Source organism: Myodes glareolus, chromosome 9, assembly GCF_982192425.1.
Source record: "Myodes glareolus chromosome 9, mMyoGla1.1, whole genome shotgun sequence".
In the NCBI taxonomy this organism is placed as follows: Eukaryota; Metazoa; Chordata; class Mammalia; order Rodentia; family Cricetidae; genus Myodes; species Myodes glareolus.
The window spans coordinates 19,428,269-19,454,805 of record NC_142034.1 but is presented as its reverse complement, the minus strand read 5'-3'; the positions used below and the strand labels follow the sequence as shown (position 1 = coordinate 19,454,805).

At 53.8% G+C, this 26,537-nt stretch overlaps 1 protein-coding gene across 10 annotated transcripts; it reads left to right on the top strand.

The window, feature by feature from the left end:
• Positions 1-239: 239 nt before the first annotated feature.
• Fmnl1 (formin like 1) lies at positions 240-26,503 on the top strand. Of its 10 annotated transcripts, XM_048445862.3 has the most exons (28): positions 240-521; positions 9,056-9,139; positions 9,870-9,983; positions 10,769-10,842; positions 11,145-11,228; positions 11,933-12,058; positions 12,324-12,341; positions 14,813-14,921; positions 15,933-16,009; positions 16,168-16,261; positions 18,015-18,089; positions 18,320-18,430; positions 19,751-19,900; positions 20,424-20,525; positions 20,696-20,951; positions 21,197-21,466; positions 21,658-21,782; positions 22,286-22,488; positions 23,021-23,255; positions 23,352-23,420; positions 23,988-24,068; positions 24,149-24,278; positions 24,386-24,549; positions 24,824-24,925; positions 25,081-25,161; positions 25,384-25,504; positions 25,784-25,882; positions 26,048-26,503. In XM_048445862.3, exons 1-27 carry the CDS (start codon positions 393-395, stop codon positions 25,873-25,875), a joined length of 3,276 nt encoding a protein of 1,091 aa, XP_048301819.3. In that variant the 5' UTR covers positions 240-392; the 3' UTR covers positions 25,876-25,882; positions 26,048-26,503. The 10 variants fall into 10 exon arrangements, with proteins under 10 accessions (XP_048301819.3, XP_048301822.3, XP_048301823.3 ...); XM_048445865.3 differs by lacking the exon at positions 25,784-25,882 and having other exon boundaries at positions 9,870-9,953; XM_048445866.3 differs by lacking the exon at positions 12,324-12,341 and having other exon boundaries at positions 21,200-21,466.
• Positions 26,504-26,537: the final 34 nt, after the last annotated feature.

Below are 26,537 nucleotides of genomic sequence, written 5' to 3'. Positions count from 1 at the left end.
CTGCCCCCTCCCTGCAGCCCGCCCCCCTGGGGCCGGGTGCGCGGCGGAGAACTGCGGTTTGCGCGCACCGGGAGCGGCAGCAGAAGTTCGAAAATCGCCGAGGGGGGAGCCCGCGCCGCAGCTTCCTGCCCCCGGCCCAACCCTCTGGCCCCGGCCGCCTGCAGCCCGACTTCCTCCCCGAGCCTCGCTTGCCGCCCGCTCCCTCGGACGGGGCCGCCGCGATGGGACGCCGCACCCCGGCCCCTGCGCACCGCTGAGCCGAGAGAAGCCGAGCCCAGCCCCGCCACCCGCTACTGCCCTTCGCCCCCGGCTCCGGGAGCCTAGTCCACGACCCCTTGGGAAAACTGGATCTCCGAGGCTGGAGGCGCCTGGCTGGCTGGGTGGGGACCACCATGGGCAACGCAGCCGGCAGCGCCGAGCAGCCCGCGGGCCCCACCGCATCGCCCCCGAAGCAGCCAGCCGCCCCCAAGCAACCGATGCCGGCGGCCGGGGAGCTGGAGGAGAGGTTCACGCGGGTCTTGGTGAGTGTGACCTGGTGCGCACCAGGAGCTTGAGATGACGGGGGGGGGGGGGCTCCGTATGCGTCCCCGCCTCTTGGGACTCCGATGCCGCTTGGAGATCCCTAGCCCACCTGCTGCCCCTCCAGGGGGTGGGAGTGACAGTGTTATCTTTCAGAGTGACTTAACACTCTCCCCTCAAAACTTTCTTTAGCCACCTCCAGTAAGCCTTCTTAAGGGACCCCCCCCTCACCCCACCCCATGCTCCTAGGTCTAAAGGTGTCAAAAATGTCTTGTGAGGTTGGGTTCCGAACGCGCGCAGGGTCGTGGGGAGGCTGGCACCCCCTTTGCCACTGCACGCAGGCCCCACTGCTGGCTGGGTGCGGGTCTTGAGCGCCCGCCCTTCAGCGTCTCAGGGTCAAAGATGGAAGGGGTTATAATTTAACCTCCTGGAAGCCATAGCCCTAGCGGAGTCTTTAGTCCTAGTTTGTTCTGGTGTGCCTGGCCTAGGAGTTGGCCTCAAGTCCTCAGCTGGGTGTTTCTTACCCACCCCCCATGCCCCGGAATGGGTTGCATCCATCACGGTCACCCCCTTCTAACCACTGAAAGGAGTAACATTAGCAAGGGCGGGTCAGGGTGGGTTGGGCACTCAGGCTTGGGGTGGAACAAAAGTCTGGAAGGCGCCCCTCCCCCTTGGCTGTCACCAGCTTGGGAAATTGGGGCAGGGGAGGGTGGGATGAGATGGAGAGGAGCTGGAGCCTAGGTCCCTGCGGGAGGAAGTCCGCAGCAGCTCAGGCTGAGCCTGGAGCAGTCACAGTACTTCTTGTAGGGTGGACACCCCACTACAGTCAGAGGTCCCTAAGAAGGGTGGGAGGTAGAGGAAGGGTAGGAAAGGGGAAAGGCCACTCGTTTTCACTTCCCCCTCTTTAGCCCAGCACTCTTTCCTGCTCTTTTGTAGGTGGCTGCCCAGTGGCCTGTGTACCCTTAGCACTCCCTTGCTGGACCCTGGGTGACAGGGAGTAAGGCTGGACTGTTTCCTGGAGGCACTTGGCAATCTCAGTAGGCTGCTCTTTCAGGTCTGAGGGTGGGGAGCCCAGGAGAGATTCACTCTGGAAACAGTTCTGGCACCCTGTCCCCTACGCCTAGACGGCATTTCCCCTCTCTGGCTAGCCAGTCCTTCAGCCTGACTTGCCAGATCCCTTGCGTGGTCCCAAAGGGGCACCTCCCAACAGTTCCTGAGAATCTTGGCTCCCTTCCTCTCCAAAAGAAGGACAAGCAGAGCCTGGGGATCTGTAAGATGGGTGGGGCCTGTCCTTGTGAAGGCAGGGGCTCTGAGGGACATTTCAGACCAGGCTAACAAGCCTTGGACTTCCCTATCTCTCCACCTGCCTCTAACTCCATCTTCCCCAAATCCAGACCTTGACCAAGTTCAGCAGAGCTGAGTGAGTGGGGGAGGGGGCCCTCTGAGGAGTCTGAGTTAGAGATGAGTTCAGCTTCACAGCAGGACCGTGGGTCATCTTTCCTTTATTTGTGTGTCTATGGATAGGGGTAAGACTGAGCCCCAATCTGTTCAGTCATGTACACTAGTGGGGAGGAGCCTTCTGAATAATTCAGACCAGTGGAAATTCCAAAAGTCAAGTGGAGATGTTCTGAAACAAGGGTGGGGCTTGATTGCCCTGGCTGGACTTGTGGTTGAAGTGATGAGTTAGTCTTGAAATGCAGCTGGACCCCTCTGAGGGCCGGGACATGGAAGATCAGGAGATGGATCTTCCAGAGTGTCCTGGTGACGTAGTGGAAGTCTAGGGCAGCAGCATCCACAGGGGGACCCATCCCTTTCAGGTTCCCTGGAACTCAACGTGTCCCTTCTCCTCCCTGGGTGGATAAATCCATCCTCAGGTCACAAGGTGGTTTAGAACTGGCTTTTCTGGTTCCCTCAACATCAGGGTCATGAGCTCTACCTAGATTAACAGCCTTGCCCTCTGCTTGGGGCGACCCCAGGCTAAAGATTTGGTGAACACAGGAGTTTTACAGTGGGTGTGGCTCAGTCTGACTGCAAAGGTGGAGCCAGCGCTTAGTCTTTAGGTGATGTCTAAGAAAAGAACCAGAAGTTGTTGTGGGGGCCCAGTGTTGATGGGGGCAGAATTCCCCGGTCACATGACCCCAGGGAACCTGTCATTTCAACTTAGCCCCTTCATCCATGGAAGGGAGTAGGATTTTCAACTTCCTAAGTGCTCTCTCTCTCTCTCTCTCTCTCTCTCTCTTTATTTTTTTAAATTTATGTATTTATTTTGCGTACAGTGTTCTGTCTGCATGCCAGAAGAGGGAACCTGTTTGAATTTCAGATGGTTGGGGTTGTTGGGAATTGAACTCAGGACCTCTGAAAGAGTAGCCAGTGCTCTTAACCTCTGAGCCATCTCTCCAGTCCCTCTAAATTTATTTTGTGTGTATTGGTGTGAAGGTGTAAGATTCCCTGGAACTGGGGGACAGTTGTGAGTTTTCTTGTGGGTGCTGGGAATTGAACCCAGGTCCTCTGGAAGAACAGTCTGTGCTCTTAACCACTGAGCCATCCCTCCAGTCCCCTTCTCTTAGCCATGGCTCTCTATTTATGGGTCTAGGAGTGTTTCCACCAGCCAGGCAAGGGGAGCAAAGAGATGTTTTCCCACTAAGGATAATGGGGTAATACTTTCTCAAGAAGGCTGTGAGAGGGGGGTGCCGTGCTTGAAATGGGGTTGGGGGAGAAAGAGCAGGTTGAGCCAGGGTTTTTGGCTGCTGCCTTAGCAACTGCGGAGGAGCGATGGTTGCCCCACTACATAGGCCTATGGTGGTGGGAACACCAGCCAGCCAGGCTCTGAGCTCTCGCCTCTCCTACGCCCATGCCCAAGGCTGGGTGTCTTCCAGCATTTCCCTGTCTTCTCTGAGAGTCATGAAGGGTGAGGGGTTGGCATGGCAAGCCACCCTGTCTTGGTCTGCTCGGAGTGCTACGTATGCTACTGGCTACAGGGCTCCTGTGATCTGCCTGTGGACCCGGGGTAAATGAATATGGACAGGAAAGTGCCTGGGATGTCTGTGTGAAGCCGAGTGATGCCTTACTCAGGCAGGGCTGTACTATGTGGAGAGGGGTTTGCTAGGCAGGAGTCTAGCTCCCTGAGGGGCTCTTGTATCCAGGACATGGCACTTTATCAGGCAGTTTGGGACAGTCGGGACAGCTCCAAGAAGAATATAGGTCCTTGGTGCTCTGCCTCCCACTTCTGGGGCTGGTGGTGAAGAACAGGTTGGACATCTCTGCTTTGTTGGTCAGTGACAGAGGCGTTGTCACTTGGTCCCTGTGCCTCCTACCTCTGGACTGTCTTCTCAGTGGATCTCATTGTGGTGTGGCCTTGTGGCTCGATGCTGGGCTGGGCAAAGGCCATAGCTGACATTTCCAGCAGGCAGGGCTAGCGCATGCTGACCTCAAATGCAGGGATGTAGTGGGCATGATTCACAGTGGCATCCAGGGCCAGCTGGATGAGGTGAGCAGGAGCATGTGGGTTTGCCCTTGGGACCACCTCTGCATCTTTCTTGGGAATACACAATTCTGGAAGGTGGCTTGGTTCTCCCTGCCTTTGAAGGGGCTGGGATCGGGGATCCTGCGGTTTGGCGGACGAGTTCCATCCTTGTCGCTTATTTCATGTGTGACCTTGGGCAAGTTCGCCTCTCTGAGCTCCAGTTTCCCTTACACGTAAGAGAAGATAATAGGCATATGGCGACCTCGTAGGATGGCTGAGGTAAAAGATTAAGTAGAGGGCTCAGTACAGAGCTTAGCAAGGCGCAAATGTCAGTAAATACTCTCTCCAGTAAATGAGGGGAGCTGCCCTGGCTTCTCCCTCCTGCGGCCCTTTGCTCCTCCCCCACCAGGAACATCCCAGGTTGCCATGCATTATTGACCCTCAGGTCTTCAGCTATCTCAGACTCAGCATAGCTTCAGCCATTGCACAGGTTAGAAGCAACGAGGCCTAGACCGAAAACTGCCTGGTGGCCGGAAACCACGAGAGGGAGGGCCCAACTCTCCTGCAGGGTGGAGTAGCCTGATGCTAACGGTGGTAGCCACCGGCAGCGGTGTGCACACGAAAAGAGGGTGGGAGGCCTCTACTTCCCTACACGGATAGTGAGCTGGGGGGGGGGTTCCCCCCAGTGAGTAAGAACCCAGTGTGGGCAACAACAGGAAGTGTAGGGTGCTGGGTGGCAGGAAGCTACGGTGGCTGTTCCTGGTTCCTCAGATGGGGGACTGGGGCTAGTGCTGTCTGCAGCCAGGACCCCAGAAATCCATTACTTCGGGCAGAGGCGTGATAGTGGTCGGGGGAAAGAATGGACAAACCTTGAGTTTTTTTTTTTTTTTTTTTTAAACCACATTGTCAGCTAGGTCTCCTTGGGAAGTGACTTAATATCTCTGGGCTTCCATCTTCCACCTGGGAAATGGGGCTATGGTAGTGACTGGTTTGCTTGTTGGTGTTTAAATGAGTTGATGACAGATCTACGATACTTGGAAGGGAACTGAGGCCGGAGAAGTGTTTAGAGAATAATTTATTATTGTTGTCGTTATCCTCTTGTTAGCCTGGATTATATGGGTGGCAAGGTCTGGTGACCCGACTGTCACTCACCTTTGTCCCTGGAGAAACTGGTGACTTTCGGGGGTTCTTAGCTCCTGATGCAGGGTGGGTGGCAGCATGGTTTCCTCTAAGCCTGGGACTGCTTGTAAGAGCTCCTGGAAGCCTGTATCCGGGATTTTTAGTGATGGGTGCCACTGATTGCTTCTGCATATGTGCTGACAGCTTGAAGGCCAAGGTTGAGACCTCCTGGGGGCGGGCAGTTATACAGACAGGCCTGGAGGTAGTCTTGGCATTTGGACCTGTCATGCTGAGCTGGGGGTTTACCTGACACTGGCATTGGGGTCCACTCTCAGGAGCTTCCTGGACCTCAAGGGGCTTGAGCTGTGAGGAAGGGGTGGGGTGGTGGGATGGAGCCTACATTCTGTGCAAATTGAAAGTGAAATCGTTGGGTGTGGCAGCGTCCAGATGTGGCCAGAGTCCTCAGTCTCCTGGGACAGCGTCTCAGAAGTCAACAAGGCAGGCGGTGCGGTGCCAGGAGTGCAGGCTCAGAGGACGAGGCTGCAGGGCTGGGTGGGGAGGAACTGAAGCTGGGCCCAGCCTCTGGAGTCTCCAGAGGTTAGGGCAGGGAGAGAAGGCCGTCTCCAAACAGTCTGATAGGAATGCGAATGAGATCAGCTCCTTTTATTTATTATTATTATTTTTATATTTAATATTGTTTTTGTTTTACAAGACAGGGTTTCTCAGTGTAGCCCTGGCTGCTGTCCCAGACCTTGCTCTGTAGACCAGGCTGGCCTCGAACCAGGAAATCTGCCTGCCTCTGCCTCCCGAGTGCTGGGATTAAAGGTGTGCGCCGCCACCACCACCCTGCTCTTGTTTATTTTTATACATTGACTCACTATGTAGTCCGTTCTGCCCGCAAACTGGGAGCTAACAGAGTGTTGGGATTATAATAGGCCTATGCCAGATGTCAGGTATCAGTTCCTTTGCTTGGTCACACCCCATCCAATTAACCCATCTGCTTCTTCACTTGGCCTGAAGCAATAGGACTGTAGGAAAAGGGCCGGCACAGATTTGGTCAAACTTTGGAGCCAGCTTCGGGCAATCCAGATGTTTTCACATCCCTGCTCACTTACCATCCCCCCAACCTTGAAGTCTTCTGTAAACACCTCCTATGTCCTGTGTCCCATATTGATGACATGCCCCTTCCTGGTGGTGGGTCATCAGAGAATAATATATCAAAACATAGCTTCTGAATATTGCCAGGCACTCTGGGAGTATGAGGGGAACCAGCCTGTGCCCATTCTATGGAGGAGGAAACAGAGGCTGATGGGCCAATAAACTGTCAGACTAGGTGGGCCCAGAGTCCACCTAGGTGGGTCCTTTGAACTTAGTCCCAGTACCTCTGCATCCCAGCTCCCCTCCTCCATCCTTTCAGGAGGCTGATCTGCCACTCATACACATGGACTACCTATCCCTTCCTGTCCTGTTTGAACAAGTCAGCCAGTCTTTTCTTTATCCCCCCCCAGCACCTGCACACCCTACTGTGCCCTTGATCAAGGGCCTGGGATGGCCCTACCTCACCCTGAGTAAGTAGCATTTGCTGGCCCTTCTCCTGCTCCCCAGTTATCCGGTTCCTTGGTGGGCACAGCCACAGCCGGGGAGCAGCTGCTAATGAGTGCTCAGTGCTGTCAGAGCTATTTCTGATTTCTGAGCCTAAATTTAGAGTGTCTGGCAGGCTGGCACGTGGGCCCGGGGCCTGAAGAGTCCCAGGTAGGGAAGGGGCAAAGGGGCACCCTGCCTTCTGCCATTGTTGAGACAGGTACAGCGGGCGGCCCCATGCAGAGATTGTCTGTCCCTAACACTATCCCAGGAGTGGCCCTGAGGGTATGAACTAGGATTACGGCTCAAAGCAAGCAGCTCCCACTCTTACTGATTTCGTAAGGTAACCTTGGGCGGGTCGCTGAGCTAATCTGTGCCTCCTCTGTGAGATGAGTGTATTAACAGTGCCAGTGATGGTGGTCAGGACAAGAGGAGGTCAGTGTTTGCCATGAAATGCATTTAGGCGAGGCTACTTGTTTAGCCTGACTGTTGGGGTTGTTACTGAAATTAGAATTACCGCTGGATGGCCGTGGCACAGGCTTTTAATCCCAGCACTCGGGAGGCAGAGGCAGGCGGATCTCTGTGAGTTTGAAGCCAGCCTGGTCTACAGAGCGAGTTCCAGGGCGTAGTTAAACCCTAATCTCGAAAAAGAAACAAACAAACAAGAAATACTACTGGGTCATTCCAGAGCCTAGTGGGTCTCCAAGGTAAGTGAGACCTCAGACGTCCCACATCAGAGAGGCAGTCCCTCTAAGGCTCAGAAACCTGGGCTCTGCTTCTCCTCATCTCTCTCCTCTGCACTGACCCCAGCTCCAGGGTCCTGGGTCCTGGCAGGGCTGGGTCCCACTTCCTCTTTCCCCAGCCTTGCTGTACCTCAGTCCCCCCAGCTCTGTCTCTGTTGGGTGGGGGTAAATCAGACGGAGGGAGAAGTGGCTTTCTAGGCTCCTGAGGTAGAGCAGGGCCCACCCCACAGCCGTCAGACCCCCTTTGGAAAGACTCTGCCGTGCAGCAGGAGCTGGCCTGGTGCAGATCCTTCGGTCCGGGCTCACTTTCGCAATGGGGACAGGGATGACGTACCTCAGTCCCTGGCTGACCTTGGCGTGTGGTGGGTGGGCAGTTTCACCTCACAAATAGGGCCCCAGCCCGAAAGCTTAGGCAATGGGGGCTGATAATACCCAGCTTCCTGTTTCCCGAGGATGAGTCAAGGCAGTGATTTTGGGGTAAGGTCTGGCCAGAGCCCCAGACCTAACCCTGCCACCCAAGAGAGGAAGCTAGCTGAGGAGTCTGGAGTGGGTGTGACCCTCTTTCTGCTCCAGCAGTGGCCTCTTCTCAGAGCCAAGGGTCAGAGAGTTGTAGCCTGAATTACCACAGTGAGTGGCAAACAACTCCCAGACTTTGGGTTGGGATCCTTGGGGGTTCCCATATCCCCAGTGGAGATCCAGGCTAAACTGGGGTCTCCATGAGGGTCAGAACTGGCCTTGGGGGACTGAGATATAGTTAGGTTCTCATTAAACTTGAGTTTTCCGGTATTGGGGTGAACGGGCCTTGTTTCTAGGTCTGTAGGGCTTGCCCTTAGGTCCGTGGGGGCCCCTACATTTGGCGACACCTACTTAAACCCAGAGTCCTGGCTGAACTGCACATCTCATCTGAGCTGTGGTGACAAGAGCGTGCAGCTAGGGAAAGGGGACCTGGGGAGAGTACTGCTGATGTAGCTCAGATCCTGCGGGGGGTGGGGGAGTCCCAGCCTGGGCCACCAGAGCCGCAGACCCAGTGTTCTGCCTATTCTGCAGTGGGATGTCTTCCATCCCTCAAATCCCCCCACCTCTGCTGCTGTGACACATCTTTCTGGAACTCCCTGGTGACTGATACACACTGCTTTAAGTTCCTTCAACCCTCTGGTGACTTGGGCTTAGTCTCTGCGTACAAGGTGTCTGGTGACCTGGGGGAATAAGACCCTGCTGGCAGGTCCCAGCTGGACCTGTCTGGAAATGGCTTCCCCGCTGGCTCCTCACTCGTATGGGGGTGGAGATCATATCTCCTTAGCTCCAGTGAGGAAAATGGAGCCCAGAGGTGTTGGAGGTCCCTGAGGAATGCACACACTTGCCTCATGCCAGGTGTGCCAGAAAGGTGATAGGGATGGTGGGAGGGCCCAGGCAGATTTGGATTCAGAAATGCCTCCCTCCCCCATCCCTTTCCAGCTCGGGCCTGGGGCCTTGGGGAAAGTGGGCTACCTCTAGGGGGCCTCGGTTTCCTCACTGGACAATGCTGCTTACCTGTTAGGACGAAAGGATGTGCATCTTCGAGGGAGCTTTGTGGGTTCTCTGAAGATGGGGGAGTCCTGGACTCAGGGGTCTTTGTCTTCTGCCTCCCCAGAATTGTATGAACCTGCCTCCAGACAAGGTCCAGCTGCTGAGCCAGTATGACAATGAGAAGAAGTGGGAACTCATCTGTGACCAGGTAGGTACCCGAGGAAGGCTCGTCTGCCCTGAGGATGCAGGAGCTGGCAGGAGAGGGGCCCCACCATGCTGTCCAGGGGATAATGTCTACCCAGGTGGCTAGGGGACCTTGTAGGATTCTGTCCTCCCTTGGAAGATCGGATCAGAAACCTCAGGGATCATCAGCAGGGTGTGCCCTAGAGGACTAGCAGCGGCTGTCCTTGCGCTCTGCTCCGCTGGGGACTGAGCCTAGGGCCTCATGCGTGCTGAACAAGCCGACTACCGTTGAGGTTAGGTTCAAAGACTGCAGAGTAGAAGGTAGAAGGGGGTATCTGGGCACATCTGAGGGTTCTGGGCTGGGGATGATAGGAGCCTTGGGGCGGGGGTGTGTCTCTGCTGTGGTCCCTGTCTCTGTGCGAGGGACGGGGCATTGGAGTATAGGAAAAGATGCAGAGGGGCAGGACATGTGTCTTGGAGATGGGCTCTCTACCTGCCAGGGAGCTGGCGCCTACCTGAACTTCCCACTCTTTTCCAGGAAGGGCAAGACAGGCCTGAATGAATACCCCCAGGCAGGCCTTTGGCAGGTCTGGCCTCTAGTCCACTGGCCCCAGGAGAGGCACATACCAGGCCCGAGGCTAAAGTGTTCCATATGTCCAAAGTTTGTACTTTGGGTATTCCAGAAGCAATTTAAGACAACAGTGGTCTTTGGACTGCTATGGATGGCTCTCTCTATATTCCATCTATCTCCCCAGGAGCGGTTTCAAGTCAAGAATCCCCCCGCAGCCTACATTCAGAAGCTGAAGAGCTACCTGGATACTGGTGGGGTCAGCCGAAAGGTAGCAGCTGATTGGATGTCCAATCTGGGGGTATATATCTTCCTTTCTGTTCTGTCCCTTTCCATCCTGTACCCTCTAAGCAGCTGGAGCAGCTGCGTGTATCTTTCTTTGTGGCCTTGTGTGAGTTCATGTATAAGTATGCATGTGTGATTTAATTATGTATATATATGTGTGCGTGTGTATCCTACAGGTGCTTACATGGGCATTCCTGTGTGTATTTGTATTGTGTGTGTACATATGTGCACCCTGTATATTCATGCATAGATTATGTGTGTGTTAGATGTGTGTACTTTGAGGCTTGTAGGTATGTTTGTTCTCATGTGGATCCCTGAGTCCATATATGGGAGAAAGACAGAGAGGGAGAAAAATGAACGAATATGCACCTACCCATACATAAGAAAATGGGTAGGTGTGTGTACATGTCCAGGGTCTCCTGTGTGCATGTGCATGCTTGTGTTTGAATTTTCTATGTCCAGTATGTTTGCGTAGAGATATACATGTGTGTATGTATACTATATCTCTGTGTGGAGTATGTCTGGGCACTTTGCATCTTCAAACATGTGTGACTGTACCCTCCACGTTGGAGGTGGGGGCATGCAGTCCATGACTGTTCATTCTGCTGGGCAGGTGTGTGGAGGTGGTGGGGGAGGCTAAACGTGAAAGGCCTTGCATGCATAGTGGGGGTGGATGCTTCTGGCGGCTGCCTCAGGACTGTGGGAGTCTGCGCGCATGGTGGGGGTGCGTACTTCTGGCTGCTGCCTCAGGACCGTGGGAGTCTGGGCTCCACCCACAGACTCCTTGTTTTCGGCCCCCAGTTTAAGAGGCGAGTTCAGGAGTCTACACAGGTGCTGCGGGAGCTGGAGACGTCCCTGAGGACAAACCACATTGGGTGAGTTTAGGAAAGCTCTGCCTCCGGGAAGCCTCTGGGGCTTTCCAGCCTCTCCATCACGGGCTAAGCCTGTGGTCCATTTCCTTCTCCCCTGCTTCTTGTGCTAGATGTGCCCACACTGCTGGGCCGTGGGTCGCGCTCAGGCCCTCAGCCTCTCCTGATATCCTTGAGTCTCTTGAGGGTGGGGGATGGTGTTATGTTCTGGGGCAATGGCACTCAAGGGTCAAGGGTTTTGCTTTGCTTGTTGCTCAGTTGGACAGAACCCTTTCTGGCTGTAACTCATTGGACATTGTCCTGTGCAGGTGGGTGCAGGAGTTCCTCAATGAAGAGAACCGTGGTCTGGATGTCCTGCTTGAGTACCTGGCCTTCGCCCAGTGCTCTGTCACGTAAGTGACCGTTCCCAGCCCTTAGGCTGCCCCTCAGAGTCCTGCTCACACATTCCTGGGCCTGAGCTACCCCTCTGACCAGGAACTGATCTCTCACCCTGTCCTGGGAAAGTTGGACTTGGCCCTGGGCGACGGTTCTTCAGAAGGCCTGTCCTTGCCCAGAAGGGACGTTCCTTCTCCCTTCACCGTGCTCAGCAAAGAGCCATGGATAAGCCAGGCTGTGGTGGCTCAGATCTGTAATCCCAGCACTTGAGAGGCAGAGACATTCAGATCTCTTTGAGTTCTGGCCAGCCTAATCTACAGAGTGAGAAGCTGTCTCAAAAATTAAAACCCAAAACAAACAAAAACGAGAGCCATGAGTGAGATAGCCTCCTCCTCCTGCCCCAGCCTCTCTTGCAAACCTACCTTGCCTGGCATGTCCCTCTGGCCCCTATTTAAGTGTCCCTTGTGAGCCTGCAGTGGTGGCGCACGCCTTTAATCCCAGCACTCGGGATTCACCAGCAGAGGCAGGTAGATCTCTGTGAGTTCGAGACCAGCCTGGTCTACAGAGTGAGTTCCAGGACAGGCTCCAAAGCTACAGAGAAACCCTGTCTCGAAAAACCAAACTAAACCAAACCAAACCAAAAAAAAAAAAAAAAAAACAAAAAACCCAAAAAGGTGTCCTTGTGGTAAGAACCCCCAAGCTTCTTCCATTGCATCTCCAGGTATGACATGGAGAGTGCAGACACAGTGGCCTCTGCCGCAGAGAAGAGCAAGCCTCTGGACCAGTCCGTGGAAGACCTCACCAAGGCACCACCCTCATCTGTGCCCAAAAATCGCCTGACCATCAAGTACGTGGGGCCCCGGATGGGATGATGGGAGCGAGGCGAACAGAGCTGCACCTGCCACATCTAACCAGGACCCTGGGGGTCAGTGGGAGGTGTGGTCCAGCATGGGGGCTCAGGGTCTTGGCTTCTGGACACCAATGTATTAAGTCTTCAGGTGGTGGCACCTAGAGATAGAATCTGAGGGGGTCTAGAATAAGGAGGGGTTTGGGGGTTGGTAGGATCTCTCTGTACCCATCTAACCCCTTGTTTCTTCCTATGCGGCCTCCAGGTGCCCCCCTTCTCCCCGGTACGTAGTCACCCGGGGGCAGGTGCATGGGGGCCTGACTCTGTGGGGTGGTGGGTTGGAAGACAGCTGCTGTGGATTGGTTTCCTCATCCTGACACAGGACATCCTTGTTGGGATACAGGGAGGGGGAAGGTGATGACCCTGGAGCATTAGCTTCCTGTATTAGGTCTGAGGGACCAAATATATGTTTACTTATTTATTTGTGTGTGTGTATGTGTGGATCAATATTTGTGTGTGTTCTAATAGCTGACCCAGCTAAGCTTGGCTTTTATATGGGTGCTGGGGATTTAAGCTCAGGTCTTCTTGCGTCTTCTTGTAAGTAAGTAAGTGCACTTACCAACTAGCCATCTCCGCAGCCCCACAAAATACATACATACATACATACATACATACACACACACACACACGTATATATGTGTATATATACATACACACATATTGGCATTGGGACTTGCATCCAGGACTTCAGATATGCGAGGCAAGTACTCTTACACAGAGCCACACCACCATTCTGGATCAACTGTATATTAAGCCCTAAGATCTCACAATATGTTTCTTTCCCTCTTCACTCATTCACTTAACAAATATATTTTTTTTAAAGACACTTACTAAATACACTTCCTATATAGCACGTATTAGTGGTAAGTGCCAACAAGACAGTCCATTCTGCTTTCCGGGGCCACAGTCTAATGGAAGGACAACTTAGCGTGGCACATCATCCACAGAGATGTGACCTAGATCTCTGAGAAGGGAGGTGCCCATGGCTTACGGGTACTAGGAAGATTTCCAGAAGAGGTGACGCTGGACCGATGTCTTATGGCACGCGATGGGGAAGGAGGGTAGCTGAACAAAGGCTGGGACATTTTCGAGCAATGATAGGAAGGCTGGTGTGGCAAACAGCAGTAGGGAGGACTCAGTTGGAGAGGTGGGGCTGGAGAATGAAAACCTTGCTTTTTTTTTTCTTTTGGCCAAAAATAATAGAGAGTGCGCACTCCATATACTCCTTACTAGGTGCCAGGTTGCAGCTTATTACATAATCCCACAAGCCTGTGAGGAAGGTGTTATTGAGGCCGAGGGGCTGGCTCAGTGGGTAAATGCTTGCCTTGGAAACACAAAGGCCTGAGTTGAGTCCCTGGCACCCCTGAAAGCAGCTGGGTACAGTGGTATGTGCTTGTAATCCCAGCCCTGGAGAGGCAGAGACAGGACGATCCCTGGGGCTCAATGGCCAGACAGCTTAACTAATTGGTGAGCGCCAGGTCCCAGTGAGACGACTCAGTGGATCAAGTGCTTCTGTACAATAACATGGACCCGAGTTAGGATCTCTGGCACCCATATAATAATCGGCACAACTGCACGCACCTGTGTTCTCAGTGCCGGGCGACCGAAATAACCGCTGGTTGGAGCTTGCTGGCCTGCCAGGCTAGTAGACATAGAGCGTCTGGGTTTAATAAGTGACCCTATCTCAAAAACAAGTCAAGACTGGTAAAGGAATCAACCTCTGGCCTTCACATGCGCATTGAAGTGTATACACGCATAGGTACACGTGCATGCACACACCACACACACCCAACAACAAACAAGGTGAAAACTTCTGAAGGATGATACTCAAGCTTGACTGGTCTGCACACACGCGCGCGCGTAGACACACACACACACACGCGTGCGTAGACACACACACACACACACGCTTGCACACACATGAAATGCACACAGTGTACACACAAGGAAGGTATCTACTATTGCTGGGTGTGGTGGTGTAAACCTGTGAAGGAGGCCAGCCTGGTCTACATGAGACTTTGTCTCATTCCCCCTACCTCCCCCAGTATGAGACTAATGTTGCCATTCCTTTTATAAATGAGGAAAGTGAGGTGTAGGAGATTAAATACTTCTCTATTAAGTATGTTCTTGAATCTAGGCACTTTGAGTTTACTCTGCCTCTCAAAATGAAAGATGAGGCCAAGTGGATGTGAGCGCCACCTTGTGGAGACATTTCTGGTGTCGCGCTATTTCCAAGCTTTGTCCTTGAGCCCTTCCATTCCCAAGTCAACTCTAATCCCTCCCTCCTCCTCCCTTCTTTCTCTTTTGAGATAGGCTCTCATATAATGTAGATTGGCCTTAAACTCCCTGCTATGTAGCCAAGGCTGGTCTTGAACTCCAATCCTCTTGCCGATCCTTCCCAAACACTGGAATTACAGGCACGTGCCACCATGCCTGGCTCACAGAAGCCCTTTTAAAAGCCAAGTCTTTGCAAGAGCCTTTGCATCCTTTCCCGACCTTACTACCTCCCCCCAGTATGCCAGCTCCTGAGGAAGGTTGCCTACCTTCAGCTGGTCTGTTGGGTTGGGAAGACAGTGAGCAGAGGCTTGGAGTTCCAGATATGTCCCCCTCACTCCAAAGGACATTTTACTGGTGTGGGGAGCAAGAAGCTAGGGACTGGGGCTCTGACCCTACTGCCTCTTCCACATCCACCAGGCTGACGACGGCCCACAGTAGGAAGGCCCTGAGGAATTCCCGAATTGTCAGCCAGAAGGATGACGTCCACGTGTGCATCATGTGTCTGAGAGCCATCATGAACTATCAGGTCAGCCTGTGGCATGGGGTTGGGGCCTCAGGGGACTGGCTTGTCCCCATGGTCACTCTCCCCTGGAACTCTACCTGGGAAGCCTAGGGTCCTGAGGCTGATAAGTTTTGAGGGGAAGCCCTGGGTTTTATAACCTCATAGCAGGTCGGCTGAAGTGGCCCTGTGTGTGGCTGGGGGGACTATGGGCTTTGGGTGGAGATCAAGGAGGGTTGGGTAGTGGAGTCTGTGGGAGAATAGGCTGTTACGACACTGGGAGGTTGGTGCAGTTGGTGCGGCTCCACAGTGTCTTTGCTTCGTCAGCCTGCAGCTGTGCCCAGCCTGTAGCCTGGGGCCACATGCAGCTGAGGATGGCTGTGCTGCAGGCCGCCACAAAGCCGTAAACTTTAAAATATTGTGAGACTTTTATGTGTATGTGCCATTTTTGCTTGTTTGTTTTTAGACAGCGATTTTCTGTGTAGCTTTGGAGCCTGTCCTGGAACTCGCTCTGTAGACCAGGCTGGCCTCAAACTCAACAGAGATCCGTCTGCCTCTGCTTCCCGAGTGCACTACCATTGGTCGACTGTATGTGTGATTTTTAAAAAGTCACTCTATTTCACGTTTGTCCAGCATCTTAGATGACAGCTTTGCATATATGTCTGTATGTCAAAAGAACACACCTGCAAGACCTCATTATATCCGGGGTGTTTGACACTGATTTTTGAAAAGATAAATGACAGTAGTGGTGGTGCACAAACCTTTAATCCCAGCACTTGGGAGTCAGACGCAGGCGGATCTCTGTGAGTTCGAGGCCAGCCTGGTCTACAGAGCGAGTTCCAGGACAGCCTGAGCTACACAGAGAAACCCTGTCTCGAAGAAAAAAAAAAAGGGGGCCGCTTCTTAAAGAAGACTGTTTATGCCTGGATGTGGAGAACTTGGGCATGAGAGGCCAGAGCAGCGTGGCCCAGACTATGCTGGGGGTGTTGGCAATCTTGGGGACCTGCCTGGAGGTGCTCACCTCTCCTCTCTCCACAGTCCGGCTTCAGCCTTGTTATGAACCACCCAGCCTGCGTCAATGAGATCGCTCTAAGCCTTAACAACAAGAACCCCAGGTGAGCTCCATACCCTAACTGGTTTCTTGCTTCCATCCCTGCAGACTCTGTCCCCCATCCTCAGGATTGCTGCTCAGGCCACCCCACCCCCACTCCCCTGTCCTCTAGCCAGACTATTCCACCATGCTATGGGGACTAGCCTGCCCCTTCTCTTCCAGAACCAAGGCTCTGGTGCTGGAGCTGCTGGCAGCCGTGTGCCTGGTGCGGGGAGGACACGACATCATTCTTGCAGCCTTTGACAACTTCAAGGAGGTACCGGATCCACCATCCCAAACCTACTTGCCCTCTGGTACTGCTTGGAGTCTGGTTGCCAGAAACTGTGGCCTCTGGATAGGGCATCTGAGTGCTGGGATAAAAGGTGTACACCACCATGCCCAGCCAGTAAACCAATCTCTACAGCTGGATATGACTTAAGCATTGCTGGTGCAGGCTGTAATCCCAGAGCCAGGAGAATTAGGACTTCAAGATTATCATTGGCTACACAGTGAGTTCAAGACCAGTCTCTAGGCTCCAAAACCAAACACCCCAAACTTATGCCAAAATGAAAACCAACCCAACATAGACCCTGTCTCAAAAAAAGAACAAAAAAAGACTGGTTGATATGTTCATTTATTTGTTCATGAGTGTTTACTGATGGCTGACTATGTACCAGGCACAAAACTAGGCCCTTAGGATACACTGGCAAGCAAAACAAATGAGAGGGCTGGGGTAATCGTACACATTCAATATAGTACCTACTATGTAAACATGAGGACCTGCATCTCTGGGCCCACATAAAAAGCCAGGTTTGTCAGGCATGGTAGCACACTCTCAATCCCAGCACTCCAGAGGCAGAGGCAAGTGGATCTTTATAGCAACCAGGCCATCCATGGCTACATAGTGAGACTATGTCGCAAAAACAGAAAGTTCCACCTAGGAATCAAATGGCAACCCACAACTGTCCACAACTCCAGTTCCAGGGGATGTGATACCCTTTTCTGACCTCTGTAGACACCAGGCATGCTTGCATATACATGCAAGCAGAGACGCATATACCTAAAATAAAATAAATAAATCTTACAAAAGAATAGAGCCAACTTTAGTGGCATGTGATGGGCAGCTCTCTGGAGCTGAGTGGTAGCCATCCTAGCCCACTCTGTGAGCACCAGGCCGCTGAGATGCCTCTGAAAACACAGTGTGAGGCTGGAGAGACCACTCAGCGGACCTGGGTTTGGATTCCAGCATCCGTATCAGGAGGTTCACAGCCACCTGCAGCATCAATTCCAGGATATCCGATGCTCTTTGTGGCCTCTGCCAGCACATGTAGCACATGTACAGCATATGCATGTAGGGACACATATAATAAATATCTTTTTAAAACATGAATTTGCCGGGCGGTGGTGGCATATGTCTTTGATTCTAGCCTTGGGAGGCAGAGGCAGGAGGATCTCTGTGAGTCTGAGGCTATCCTCGTCTACAGAGTGAGTTCCAGGACAGCCAAAGCTACACAAAGAAACCCTATCTCAAAACAAAAAAAAAATGCTTCTAAAGACCTTGGTTTGATTCCTGAGGTTGATCTTTGGTTTCTACATACATAGCCACACATTCTCATGCCTATAATGAAAGTCAGGAAACAGCTTCTCAAGGAGTAACTAATGTAGTATAGAGAATGCTCCATATTATGGAGAAAAGGGTTGCCACAGAAGACAGAACTGGTCGCAGGGGAGGCCTCACTGAGACGCTGAAACTTGGACTGGTCAAAGCTCTGAAGAAGCCGAGGAACTGGGTGTGGTGGTTCTCTTTGCCAGCCCACCAGGTGGTTAGAACAGGGGACGTGCACCCAGATGCTAGTGTAGCCAGAGTAGGGTGTGTGAGATGGAGAGGGAGTGGTGTTTGGGGCAGAAGTGTGACGTGGCCACGTTTAGATGCAATCAGAGAGGAACCTATAGGAACACAAGGGCATCAACCAACAGCTGGCACAGGAGGTGCGGCCCATTCTTTAGTGACCGCCGTTCTCCCTCTCCAGGTGTGCGGAGAGCAGCACCGCTTTGAGAAGCTGATGGAATATTTCCGAAATGAAGACAGCAACATTGACTTTCTGGTGAGCTCGGAGCTCTGGGGCTGAGGACTGGCTGAGCCCTGCTGGGACCTGGGTGGCCGGGCTCAGGGCTTGTCAGAGGGAACGGGTGGGTGTCAGGGGAGCAAGGACCAGACCAAGGGGACCTGAAGGTTACAAGGCCGGGCTAGTGGACCACAAACTGTAGAGGAGGAGGGAGGGTTGGAGACAAACAGGAAGTGGAAGAGAGCGACGCTGGTGTTCCTGGCCCCCAGGTGGCTTGCATGCAGTTCATCAACATCGTGGTCCACTCAGTGGAGAACATGAACTTCCGTGTCTTCTTGCAATATGAATTCACTCACCTGGGTCTGGACCTGTACTTGGAGGTGAGCCCTGCGCTCCACCCCTGGCCCCCTGACGGAACTACCCACCCACTGTAGAGTATGTAGTTAATGTAATTAGCAGGTCTTGAGTTCAAATCCTGACTCTGAGAGTTGGGTTTGGTGATCCATGCCAGCAATCACATCACTTGGGAGGTCAAAGCAGGAGGGTCTCAAGTTCAAGTTCAGTCTGGGTTTCACGCCCCCCCCCATAATAAAAGCCCACAAATAAACAGAATCCTACCTCTGCCCCTTGCTAGCTGTGTGACCTGGCACACATCTGTTCATCCTTCTGAACCTGTCAATCACAGAGGTGATAAAGACTCTAAATGTGTAGAGGAGCTCCTGTTACATGATGGATACTTAGTATGACATCTGTCACTGAGGTCCAGAACAGGCTCAGGAGGCTCTGGGTGTGACCCAGGAGCATCAGCTCAGTCAGGTGCCCTGACTCCAGCACACGATGGGGAGACCAGAGATGCTGGACACAGAGGGGGGGCTGCCTCAGGCTGAGTCTGGGTCTTGGGAAGAGGGAACAGAGGGATGGGTGAGAGAAGCCAAAGCTTCTGGCCTGGCTCCTTTGGGAGACTTTCTAGAGGGGCGGGGCCTTTGGGGTCGGATTTCCTAAAGCCAGGACTGGCAAATGGCAAGAGGAGGCAAGGCTGGTCTAGCCACACAGTAGATGGCTACTACTAAGTAGTAGTAATAAGATTCATCTGGAATAAGGAGCGTAGCCTGACATAAACTTCCGCATGGCTGAGCCGTGAAAGAAGAGAGAATCCAGATGCAGAAGGTTGGAGAGAGGACTAGAAAGATGGCTTAATGATTAAGAGCACTTACTACCCCTGCAGGGGACCCAGGACCCTCTGTGGTTCCCAGCCCCCATGGCAGGTGACTCACAGACTTCTGTAACTCCAGTCCTAGGGGATCAGATGTGCTCTCTGGTCTTTGGGAATGCCTGAACTCATGTGGTGACCATAAATTCTCACATGGACACACATACACAAAAAAGCTGAATATTACATATGACTTTTGAAAATAAAAGGTGTCCAGAATGGCTAAATTCATTGTGGCCGAAGGTAGATTCATGGCGGCAAGGGGCTAGGGAAGAGATAATGGGAAAGAAACCTTAGCTGGTATAGGGTTTCCGTCTGGAGTACTGAGCCTTTAGAAAAGAGGCAACACATCTTAAAATAGTGAATTGTGTGATATGTGGATCATGTCAATAAAAATAACAAGCAAACTAGAGTCCAAGTAGTGGTGGTAGTTGGCTAGACACCCCCTTACCACCTCGGACCTCACCATGCTCCCTCTGTCTGAGGACAGAGGCTCCGGCTCACCGAGAGTGACAAGCTTCAGGTGCAGATCCAGGCGTACCTGGATAATGTTTTCGATGTGGGCACACTGTTGGAGGACACAGAGACCAAGAACGCCGTCCTGGAGCACATGGAGGAGCTGCAGGAGCAGGTGGCAATGGTGAGAGCTGCTCCCAACCTAGTCAGTCACACAGTAGGCCCACAGGAAGGTTGGCCCGGGGCTCCTCTCGTGTAGCAAATACTGAACGGAAGACATACTTCTGGGTGTAGATTGGAGGCGGCAGTCTGCCTGGGCGCTGAGTTTGCCCTCGATCCAAATCCGGAGTCCTTTTGGTGTCTTTCTCAATGAGTCTTCAGGGAGCGCCCACGCTGTGTGGGACTTGTGCGCAAGGCAGGCGCCTCGTCCCTGCGCAGATTCCAAACCCGACTCCAGTGAACTAGATCCTGGGGTCCCTCTCAGCACAGTCTTGTCCCCTGCCAGCTTTCTTCGCAGTGGTGTCTTGGTTTCCCCTCTTCATTTATTTGGGTTCAAGTGCCAGGCTTGGCCCACCCTTGGCACGCTGGGGCAAGCGGATGTGGGTGCCACCCCCAGCCCTCTAGGCAGGCTTGCCTGATGCCGCCCCCTCACCGGCGGTGCCAGTGCCTGGCCGCGGGTGGTAGCTCACCATGTGCTGGTGCCACAGCTGACAGAGCGGCTTCGGGACGCAGAGAACGACTCCATGGCCAAGATCGCTGAACTGGAGAAGCAGCTAAGCCAGGCCCGCAAGGAACTGGAGACCCTGAGGGTGAGCTGTGGGTGTGGGCTAGGTCCAGGTTGGGGTGTGAGCCGGGCCAGGCTTCCCAAGGAGTCCTCTCCGCTTGACATCCCAGTCCATCCCAGAAGAGGGTTGGGGCGGGGTTGCTCTATGCCAGAGAGCTTGCGGGTGGGCACTAATCCTTCTCCTGGGGCTCTCAGGAGCGTTTCAGCGAATCGACCCCTATGGGCACTGCCAGACGTACCCCTGAGCCTGAGAAAGTGCCTGCCCCCACTATGGTGCGACGACCCTCAGCTCTAGAACTGAAGGTGGAGGAGCTTGAGGAAAAGGGGTTAATCCGAATCCTGCGGGGGCCCGGGGATGTCGTCTCCATCGAGATCCTCCCAGGAGCGGTGGCGACACCAAGCGGTGAAAACGCACCAACTCCGGAGATGCCCGCTGACTCTCCTAGCCCAGGTGCACACAGTTGCTTCATACTGGGGGAGAGAGACCAGGGCAGGGAAGGGTATCCTAGGGATATACCTGGCTGTGAAAGATAAAGAGATTGGGATTGTAAGGGTGGCATGGGTACACGCGGGTGGGTTGAAGTGAGTTCTAGATGCATGCATTGGGCAGGGAGGTGGTAAGGAACCCCCTCCCCAAGCCGTTAAGTTAACGGGTTCCTTCCACGCCTTCTCTGGGCTCACATCTCCCACCTGAAGCAGAGTCGGTTCCCGGAGCAGCATCACCACCGCCACCGCCACTACCTAACCTCCAGTCCCAGCAGGAAGCGCTTCCCTCTGCACCCCCGCCGGCCCCGCCCCTCCCAGGCTGCGCAGAGCCTCCACCTGCACCGCCGTTGCCTGGAGACCTGCCGCCCCCACCCCCTCCACCACCACTTGGTACTGATGGACCAGTGCCACCTCCACCCCCACCACCTCCGGGAGGGCCCCCTGATACCCTTGGAGGACAAGATCCAGAGATAGGCCCAGGTGAGTGGAATGAACCAGGCCCAGGTGAGTGGAATGAACCATCTCAGATCTTCTAGGGCTGGTGGGGAAGCGGAACAGGCGCCCCCTCCCCCCCACAAGAGTCTTCTCCTGCCTCCTGCCTGTCTTGTTAGGCCTGCCTGGGTTAATTCCCTCCAGTGTCTGAACTACTCACCACTCCTTCCTGCTCCCAGGGGTGAAGACCAAGAAACCCATCCAGACAAAATTCCGGATGCCATTGCTAAACTGGGTGGCACTGAAACCCAGTCAGATCACCGGCACTGTCTTCACTGAGCTCAATGATGAGAAAGTGTTACAGGTGAGTGGGCACCAGAGGGCTGCAGGCTCATGTTGGGCATGGGGGTGGTCATCTCCTTCAGGATGGGGAAGCCCAGAAAACAGCATCCTGACCGCTGTGGCGTTTCCTCTACCCTGAGTGTGGCCTCCCCTTTCTGCCCATTTCCCACAGATAATTAAAGTCCGAGTCCTTCTGATTCCCGTTTCACTTTGGAATTGGTTTCCTGTTCTCTGAGCCATTGCTTACATTGATTTCGTTGCCCAGAATAATCTTTCCTACTGCTGGCTGCTTAGCCCTTCTCTCGGCGTTAATGGCTGGGAATCTGGGTCCTCTGTGTGGTGTTCATCTCTCTCTCCCCTGTTATCTCCTGTCAAGGCTGTGGTCAAGCTAGCTCACTGGTTATTCTGGCCGGTGGTGTTCTGTCAGGCTATACTCACAACCTTAGCTCTGGACACAGTGTTGAGCCAGGAGTGTGGGCAGATCTTGGCCTACTCAGCCTAGCCTTCTCGTCCTTGCATCCTTAGGAGCTAGACATGAATGACTTTGAGGAGCAGTTCAAGACCAGATCTCAAGGCCCCAGCCTGGACCTCAACGCCCTGAAGGGGAAAGCAGCCCACAAAGCTCCCACCAAGGCAACACTCATTGAGGCCAACAGGGCCAAGAATTTGGCCATCACCCTACGCAAGGGCAACCTAGGGGCAGACAGAATCTGCCAGGCCATTGAGACGTGAGTACCTGCCCTGGGGTGTGGCTCAGTCCCCTTGCTAGGCTAGGATCATCAGGCAGAGCCTAGTAAGAATCCCAGAAATAGCGGAGGCAGGTAGATCTCTGTGAGTTCGAGTCCAACTTGGTCTACAAAGTAAGTTCCAGAATAGCCTGGGCTGTTACACAGAGAAACCCTGTCTTGAAAAAACAAACAAGAACCCCAGCAGTGCAATGGAACCCACCAAACTTTACCCCAGGGAACATTGTCCTCATTTTTCTTGCCGAGAAAGCTAAGACTGTACATGCCCAGATGGAGACCTCTCCACTCACTTCCTGCTTCTGCCCAGCATGGGCAACCAGGCCAAAGGATTTATATATAGCATCTGCCAGTGCTGTATGATAGGTCCGGGGCTTGCCAGCTCCCAGTTTCCCTTGACTCCTCTTGTTCCTTGCAGCTGTCTGCAGATACTAAATGTTGACGCTCCTTTGTTCCGTCCTTTTCTCTGGGACTTGTATGGGATGACACCCACTCTCCCCTCTGCTTCCTCACGCAGGTATGACCTACAGACTCTCAGCCTGGATTTCTTGGAGCTGTTGACCCGCTTCCTGCCCACAGAATACGAGCGTAGCCTTATAGCCCGCTTTGAGAAAGAACAGCGGCCGATGGAGGAGTTGTCAGAAGAAGATCGCTTCATGCTGCGTTTCAGTCGCATCCAGAGACTGCCAGAGCGCATGAACACGCTCACCTTCCTGGGCAACTTTCCAGACACGGCCCAGCTGCTCATGCCGGTGTGGGCAGGACGGGCAGGGTGGTGTGGTGGAGCTGGGGCTGGGGGGAGGCAGGCGGTGTGGCTCCAGCTTACCTCATCTTCATCCCACCCCTAGCAACTGAATGCCATCATTGCCGCCTCGATGTCCATCAAGTCCTCTGACAAGCTTCGCCAGATCTTGGAGGTGAGAGCCCAGGGCAAGGGACTGGGAAGCAGGGCCTACCCTTGCCTAGTCTAAGTAGCATCGGGAGGGAGGCTCAGGCCCTCTCCGCCTGGGGGGTAGCAGAGAGAATGTTCCCGTTTCTCACATACGTGCTCTGACAGACGAGCTAAGGTGGGAAGTGGGGGTCGGCAGTCATAACCTCAGCCATGCCCACAGAGTGCGCCCGAGCTCTTGCTCCAGGGCTAAGTCCCAGTAGGGATTGCTTTGTGAGAGAAATGGAACTGCGCCTGCACAGTGGTGTGTCTGCAGACCAGAATATGTGGCTGTCAAGGGATGGAGGAGGGAGATGTTGGTAAGCCAGTTTTGGGGTGGGCTAGTGAAGGATAATGTTAGCATGTCCTCATGGTGTTGAGAGTCTACAGACGAGATGTGTATGTTCCATGTGTCGTGGAACTGAAGGGTCCATTCAGGAGGGCATGAGCGTGAGGATTGACTTCTTGCCGCCTTTCTTCCTTTCTGAGAAATATATATTCTTCAATTGATTTTCCCAGCCTGGATTTCATTGAGTCTTCCTCTGCCCTTTCGCAGATTGTCCTGGCTTTTGGCAACTACATGAACAGCAGTAAGCGGGGGGCCGCCTATGGTTTCCGACTTCAAAGTCTGGATGCGGTGAGCAGGGGCGCCTGGCCTGGGGTCTGGGGGCTGCGGTCTGGTTGGTGGCCCAGGGCTTATACCGGAACCTTGTCCAGTTGTTGGAGATGAAGTCGACGGACCGAAAACAGACACTGCTGCACTACTTGGTGAAGGTCATTGCTGAGAAGTACCCACAGCTCATGGGCTTTCACAGCGACCTGCATTTCCTGGACAAGGCAGGCTCAGGTAGAGAGCGCTGGGTCTTGGGCCACTCATGTGGGTTCGGAAGGGACACTACAAGGTCTAGCTGTGTGCATGCTGCCTGGTCCCCTGATCCATCCTGTCCACTCCAGTGTCCTTGGACAGTGTCCTGGGGGACGTGCGCTCCCTGCAGCGAGGCCTGGAGTTGACACAGCGAGAGTTTGTACGGCAGGATGACTGTCTGGTGCTCAAGGAGTTCCTGAGGACCAACTCCCCCACCATGGACAAGCTGCTGGCCGACAGCAAGACAGCTCAGGTGGGTGCGTGGGGCAGGGGGAACACAGAAGCACTGAAACCTTAGGGTGGGGTTGTGGAGCCAAGGCCTGGAGGGGTGTGGCTACAGGCAGGACCCTGGGCAGATGGAGGAAGAGCAAGGGGACCACCCTGTGTGGAAGACGAGATGGCAAGAGATGCAACAGTGGATGGAAGCGGTTGTGGATACCCCAGGCAGGAAGAGGGGCATGGAGCACGGTCACGCTCCAAGGGGCCCAGGCTAGTGGGGCTGATGGGCTGATGGGCTGTTCTTGCAGGAGGCCTACGAGTCGGTAGTGGAGTACTTTGGAGAAAACCCCAAGACCACATCCCCTTCCATGTTTTTTTCCCTCTTCAGCCGTTTCACCAAGGCCTATAAGGTACAAGTATCTGACGGGCGGGGCGCATCTGATGCATGGGGTGTGGGTCCTGCAGCCACCCCCTCAGAGCGGAGGGAGGAGTGGGGACTGCTTCTGTCCCAGGTAGGACAGGGAAAAAAGGGCCGTCCTCACCAAGACCTGCCCTGTGCCCTCAGAAAGCGGAACAAGAGGTGGAGCAGTGGAAGAAGGAAGCGGCTGCGGATACCTCAGGCAGGGAAGAGCCTCCGGCACCCAAGGTAGGCAGTTGTCCCCCAGGGTCAAGGGTACCCTCTTGTCTCAGTCTTTGGTGTTGAGATAGATCCCGCCCAAGGATAAGGAGAGTGCCCCAGAAGTCAGGGGAGGCAGAGGGTTCAGGTTCCTTCTGCTTTAGCTGCCTGTCCTTGCTGAGGAACTGCACAGATGTTCTGGAGTAGGTGGGGTGAGAAGCATCCTAAAGTTAGAGCTGTTCATCTCCTCAGTCTCCGCCCAAGGCCAGGCGGCAACAGATGGACCTCATCTCTGAGCTGAAACGGAAGCAGCAGAAAGAACCACTCATCTACGAGAGTGACCGAGATGGGGCCATTGAAGACATCATCACAGGTGAGGGCATAGCCAGATCTCTGTCCTGCCTTCAGTCTGTATTACGTCATTCTGTTTCTGTTCCACCCCCCCTCCCCACCACACCACCTTCCCTCAACCCCAGAGTCTCGCTGTATAGCCCAGGTTTTCCTTGCTGTGTAGACCAGGCTAGCCTCAAACTCACAGAAGTCCTCCTGCCTCTTCCTCGTGGGCCATGCCTATCCTCCATACCTCTTGCTACCTTTTCTGTTTTTCTTTTCTTTCTCTTTCTCTCTCTCCTTTCTATCCCCAAAATCTCAGTGCTCAAGACAGTGCCCTTCACCGCCCGCACCGGCAAACGGACATCCCGGCTCCTCTGTGAGGCCAGCCTGGGAGAGGAGATGCCCCTCTAGTTTCCAGGTACCTAGATAGCCTGGCCTGTGATTCCAGTGCTGGCCCTGCATGGCTGGGATGTTTTAGGGGGTGGTGTTTTTGACTGAGGTTAATTAGTGTCCTCTTCCACGTGAGCAAAATCAGATCCTTGGAAGAATGAGCCTGTGCTGATGTGTCTCTTTTGGCTTCCAGATCTTCGGAACCAGCCCTACATCCGGGCAGACACAGGACGCCGAAGTGCTCGCCGGCGACCCCCAGGACCCCCACTTCAGGTCACTGCTGACCTCTCGCTGTAGCCACTGTTTCCTTTGGTGGATTCTGTAGGGCTGTAGGCAAACTGGAACTCAAGGAAGGTGATTCTTAGCTCGGCTGGATCGAGCATCTGCTCCTCTGGCCGACTTGAAGCCCCCCTCACCCCACCAAAAAAAAAACAAAAACAAAAACAAAAAAACCCAGAAAACAAAAAGGAAAGAAAAAAAGAAAAGAAAAGAAAAGCTGCTTGCAGCACCCTCTCCCTCCAATAGCCATACTTAGCCTGAGCAGCGAGCCTGGTTTGTAACTTATAAAGTGCAACTTGCCGCTGCCCTAGCCCGGAGGACTCTCCTTGAACCTTATTTTTATACAAGATTAATAAAGATGTTTGCAAAAGATGCGCGTCGACTCGATGCCTGACCCCAGAAGG